The following is a 6,000-nucleotide window of genomic DNA, read 5'->3' on the forward strand; positions in this document are numbered from 1 at the left end:
GTCTGTGAAAACATAATTACAAATGAAAATTCATTTCACAGCAATACTAAGTCAAAAGGGGCCTTCTCATCCTTGCTTTGGCTGCTCATTAGTTTTCCAGATCAATAAGCACATAACAATTCAATCAAAAAGTACTTTGGCAGGACCTGAATTTTTTTTAAGAGTTAAGTACTTTTCTCTTAAAATCCATTCTGTCAAGCATCAACATAGAGCACATTTTCACAGCTAATTTTTGGGCAAAGTAAGGTATGTTTCCACACTACATGGATTTTCAGAGCTGTCTTAGGAGGCTACAACAGTGCACTTCTGTCTCAATCAAGCATTGACCTTAGAGTAAGAAGCTCTTTTTGAAGATGGCTTGTGTACATAATATATTCTGACTTTCAGATGCTTATGCTCAAGACAGTTCTGGGAAGTTATCCCCTGATTTTACGAGGTAAAGGCAACTAAAGTACAGGACTTGATGTATGGTGTACATGTGTAGAATATTATTGTTTATTCTGTGGAATAAGCTAGAGGAAGAAGTGTCTTAAACACTTACAAGGAAGAATGAGATTGCTCTTTGTGGCTCAGCTGTGCTGACCTTCCATGAGATGCAAGAGTCTTTGGAGACTCTGGAGATGTGAGGAGAAGGAGGATGGAGGGAAGTTGTAAAACTGCTCTGGGTGGAAGCATAAACCAGACTTTGATACCCTCCCAGCCTCCATAATTAGAAGGATAAATGCATTATCCTTAACCAGAAATGGACCCAAATAGCAGAATCCAAAATTTACCCTCTTTGGTTCACAGGCTTAACCAAAACTTTGGGGTCTTACAAAGTTCTTTTAGCAAAGAGGAGATACTGGAGATAATGGCATTCCCTTGACGGTCTGAACTGTTCATCAGGAATGTTAAAAATCCTGTCCCCTTAAGCCCAACAGAAATAAAACAGCCAAAATAAAACAGATGGAGACACAGCCTTATTTCTGTGGAAATCAATTGGTCCAGAAGAATTGCAGCTTTTTTGTGCTGAGCTCTGACCTGTCTGGACAGCAGCCAGCCCAGTCCCAAAGGCGCGTAGCCACGTTTGCTGAGCGGGCACGGGGAGGATGCCCCCTCCCTGGGCACCCCTGTGAGCCTGCACTGTGCCATGTGCCTTCCCAGGGTTCCACACCCTTCACTAGCAGGAGTTAGCCCACAGACCTTTCAGCTCAGTCTATGCTTCTACTGTCCTTGGTGCCTCCTCTCTTAACCTCCTTGTTTCTTTGGGCTGCTCTTCAAAAAACCCTGGAGAAGGCACCTCCACACACACATCACTCCATGAACACAGCAGAGCTGTGGCACTTCCCTGACTTCAGAGGGAACCATTTGCTGTCTTACTACCTCCTTCCATGGCAGGCAAGTTTCTCTAAAGTTCAGCCTAATGCTTAAAATTGCAGCATTATCAAAGAGAGAGCTCATGGGGCTGCCCCATGCCCCTGCCTGCAGCATGTTCTCTCTTGCTGTTTGCACTTTGTCCTGAGAACGTGGAAAGAGCCCAAGGAGCTCCAACAAAAGGTAACCAAGGTGGAAGAAAAGGGATAAAAAATGAAATGGGTGAAAAAAACCATGACTAATATTATTTTTTCTTTTGTTCCAGTGCGGTGTTTACCTGGACAAATTTATTGGTCGTTGTAGTTGAGCTGGATGGATCTGAGCAAGAAGCTTTGGACCTTGTTCCTTTGGTCACCAACGTGGTCCTGGAGGAACACTATCTGATTGTAGGGGTGGTGGTGGTTGTGGACATTGGTGTAATTCCTATCAACTCCCGTGGAGAGAAACAACGTATGCACCTACGAGATGGATTTTTGGCAGACCAGCTAGATCCCATCTATGTGGCCTACAACATGTAGTCTTGTACCTTAAAGCTTCCATAGACTTTATTATAGATGTATAAAATTTTTTTTGTGTCCACTAAAAAAGTGTGCAGATAAGATACTGACACTCATCAGAATGGAACTGTTTCTATTACGACTTTTCAAAGCAGTCACGATTGGCAGGAAATATAATGTGAAATGTTTAAATGTTTTCTTTTACCACTAAATTTTAGAAAAGAAGGACTATGGGGTAAGGCCCTTCAGTGTGTTGGAAAAGCCCATTTTAAACCTTTTTTTTTTTTTTTTTTTTGCTTATTGGACAATACTGCTTTTTGAGTAAATGTGGCTTTGTATTTTACGTTAATTAAGCTGAAGTAGATTTTTTTTATTCTGCCCTCCAAATGGATTCTTTTTAAACAATTTGCATACTAATACAAATAGTTGTTTCCTTCATTTGTTTTAATATGTCATAAAAGGCTGATGAATACAGATCCATTACTAACTGAAGCCATTTTAGATCCCACATCTTAGGAAAATACGTAGTGGTACGAGGAGAAAACCCAAAGTAGCACCTTTCAATTAGAAATTTTGCAGCTTTCTGTCAGAGATGCTGAAAGCCCAAAGGCCAAAGAGCCTTTGCTGTTAGCGTTAGAATGGAAGAAATTTATAAATAAGGTGTATTTCGGCAATGAGCTTGCAAATATCTTTGTACTAAACTAAAAAGATAAAATAAGTTAACTACTTCTTCTGTAATTATGTACAAAACGTTTAATTTATTTTGATCTCTTTAGAAGTATAAAAGAGAAGAAACATTCAAGAATATTAAACTCTTGAAATGTTTGCTAATATAAAAACAAAGTGTTGTATTATCTTGAGTGGATAGTATCACATCAAATATATATATATGAAATATAAATTCACTAATGACAAAAGATTTTAAAGTTTAAAATGCAGTACTTGTCACTTGCATGGTGTCTCCCACTGTAGATAATCAAATGTTACTCACAAATTTTTTGGAAAAAGAAAAAAAGCAATCCTGGATTGCTAAGTATCCCTGTCAAAAAGAATCCTCTAGATACCAGCAAGTGGAATTATTGCTGCCTTTAAGGCAGTGAATGAATTTAAGACTAAAAATGCACTACAATAATTTTCTTTTCTTTGCCATGGAGGCAACAATAAATATTCGTGCTGGCATGTGCATACACTTGTTAGACTTAGAAAAGGCAGGTTGAGGAATAGCACTGTTGTCTAGCTGCAGAACTTTGTTGCACAATTTTTTTCATTGTTTTAGTTGGTGTTTTTACTGCTATAAGGAAAAGTTTTGGGGTTTTTTGCACAGAGTTATCAATTTGCCTCTCAGCTAGGACACGTAGCTCAGTGGCCAACGCTTCCAGTTTACATTTACAGGAAACGATTGTTTCGATGGTCTTTAATTTATTCCTTAACGGAGAGGAGCGAACAGTCACTACCACCCTTTGGCATGGATCGTGCATCTGCTAACTAGTCCCTAAACGCATTAAAACATCAGAGGAACACATCTGCCTGCTTAAGGAGCCGAGGAGTCCCGTGGTCTCCAGCCTGAGGCCATCCTGGGAGAAGAGTAGGAAAACATGCATCACAGCTGCCTTCATTTTACTACCTTTGGAGAAAAGAGGGGTCTGATTCCCCAGTTCTGTTGTCTTCCCTGCCCCCCATGCCCCCTTTTTTAAAACCTTCCCCTTCCTTCATGTGGTTGTAACTGAATTGACATGTTTGTGATCAAGAGTGGGATTTACCAGCGGCAGTCCAAGAATGCTTTTCTTATTTGTCCCAAATGACGTTCATGTGCTGGCTCTCATTACCGGATATGCATGACTAAGATTGTTGCAGGGCAAATGTTATCATGTTTATATCACGTATAAGGGAGTCTCAATGCTGGGTGTTAAAAATCTTTTTAAAAGGTAGGGACGTTTTAGTCTGCATGTACAGTACAGAGCATCTCGCCACATCAGACGCGTTTTCTTTCAGGCCATCTTTTCCGCCCTCACTGTCCTGTGAATAGCCCTATTCCTGCTCTGCAGACCAATCCCATACTTTGTCAAATTCATTTTCTGCTCCCTAAAAAGAATAAAATCTGTTCTTAATGGCAAGTTGTTGTAAGGTTTCAGACAAGATGTTGATTGATTACAAACATAATTGCAGTGTGTGAACTAACTTGTGAAGTCCTGCTATCGCTGATCTCAGTACTGCAAAACAAATCTCGCGTCGTTCAAAGCATCACTTTAACCTTCACGAAGTCAACTTTGCATTTGTAGAGAATAAAAGAACTGCAATGCAGTTGTGAAACGCAGTTAATAACAGCTCTCTTCTGCAACCTGTCATCTGTGGTTGTTAAATCCTGAGTTAAGAGAAATGGTAAACTGAGTTTCTGGTTTTGTTGTGCAAGCAAAAGGAGGGAAACATTTAAGCACCATCAGACTGAGCAATAAAGAAGGATTGTTCTGTATTAGAAACTGTACTGTAGATAAACCATTCATGAGAATGTATAAAATGTTTGTCTTGTGACCTTGTGCTTTTGGAGTCAGACAAAACCATGTAATCAACTCGATGCACATGCACAAAAAGAGAGGGTACACAATGAACATTTAAACACAAAACTAATCAAACAGGAGCAGATTCCTCATGGTGCTTGTTTATTATATATATTTAATCCTGCTTGACACTTTACCCAAGGGAAGACTGTCCCTTTTATCAGTTGAATGTTAGCAGCGTTATTTCATAGAGTGTGGTGACTGGTTAGAGAAATTCATGTAACTCAGCCAATCACAGATTCAAACAAAAATTTTTATGTGCAAAGGACAGCAACCTTCTTGTATGTTAAACCACCAGTACGCTTTGTACATCTGTGATAACGCCTGTTTTATATTCAAATGAACAAATAAAAGCTTTTATTTTTGTTGCTCTGAAAATATCAGTTTCTTAATTAGTCATCTAAAATGGAGCTTCCGAGAGCTGTGGATGCTCAGTGGAGAACATGGAGAGCTATACTGTAATTTTATTTTGTTTACCTCTCTTGTTGCATAATTTATTAGTACAAATCATTATACTTTTAACAATGTTTAAATACTGGTGTGGGCATTTATTGCTGAAAGACTTTCATATGGCAACAAATGTTTTTTGTGAAATGTTTTTTTAATTCTTTTTAATATATTCAAATATACTGTTCACATTTTTGCTGAAAGTGTAAAGATTATTGTAAGCTTGGTAACATTTTGTGAGAAGCAATAACAAGCATTAGTACTGTAAAACTCCTCAAATTTGTCACTTATCACTTTTGTTGCAAGGTTTTGCTACTGACATGCTGCTAATCAGTCACCTAAGGAAGTTTTGGATCCAGGTTTTCCAGCTCTGATGGAGCTTTCTGCCAGTGGAAGTTTATGGGTTACAGCTTGGTCACTCATGTGAGGCTAGAACCTCCCTATCGATTCAGCAGCCTTGGGCAATGGAAATGTGATCTTGGAAATGGGATCTGCCTATTTCCATTGGCTTCTTCCAAAAAGACCTTGATTTCAGAGCTGGCTCCCAGCTGCTGAGAAGCAGCATTCCCAGAGAAGAGGTTTTGCCACAGCTCTCATTTTCCAAATGTGATTTTGAAAGGCGAAATTCTCAGTCCTTGTGTCTTTGGAGTCCTATCTGGGAAATTCAGGGTGCAAAATTCCATCTTTGATGGCTCAGATTTCAGGTTGCTTATCACAAGAGGTAGGTGTGGTTTTGTGGACTCACAATTACCCTGAGCAGAGTAAAAGATCCAAAAATTGTGAGAAGGAGAAAGTAAGTTAGAGATGGCAGAAGGAAGAGGATGGCAGAACAGCACGTAGTTCCTGATTCAATTTTACAAATCATTTAATAAAAGCAAAAAGGGGATTTTTTTTTTTTTTTGTTAATGTGATTAAGGTTTTTAAAAGGTTAAAATATTTCAATTCCACATTTTAAAAAGTATTTTGGCAAAAGGCTGCTATAACACCGCAAAGATGGTGGGAAATCTCAAAAAATAATGTTGGTTAGAAGAATCATGCATGATACAAACAGCATAATTTCTTCATTATGACATTGATATTAAGAATGTAAGAATTGGGAAAACGTCTGATAAAAGACCATACAGCTTTCCTTTTCTGGTTTTCAACAC

At 38.7% G+C, this 6,000-nt stretch overlaps 1 protein-coding gene across 5 annotated transcripts in view; it reads left to right on the forward strand.

Annotated features, from left to right (window-relative positions):
- Positions 1 to 5,131, forward strand: part of DIP2C (disco interacting protein 2 homolog C) — a 307,518-nt gene extending 302,387 nt beyond the window's left edge. For all 5 annotated transcript variants that reach the window (XM_021528799.3, XM_021528801.2, XM_021528802.3 and 2 more), the window contains one exon: positions 1,619 to 5,131. In XM_021528799.3, the coding sequence (XP_021384474.1) occupies positions 1,619 to 1,871 (253 nt within the window). In that variant the 3' untranslated portion in view covers positions 1,872 to 5,131. The remainder of the gene's footprint in view (positions 1 to 1,618) is intronic.
- Positions 5,132 to 6,000: the final 869 nt, after the last annotated feature.

The sequence above is a fragment of the Lonchura striata genome, chromosome 1 (assembly GCF_046129695.1).
Source record: "Lonchura striata isolate bLonStr1 chromosome 1, bLonStr1.mat, whole genome shotgun sequence".
In the NCBI taxonomy this organism is placed as follows: Eukaryota; Metazoa; Chordata; class Aves; order Passeriformes; family Estrildidae; genus Lonchura; species Lonchura striata.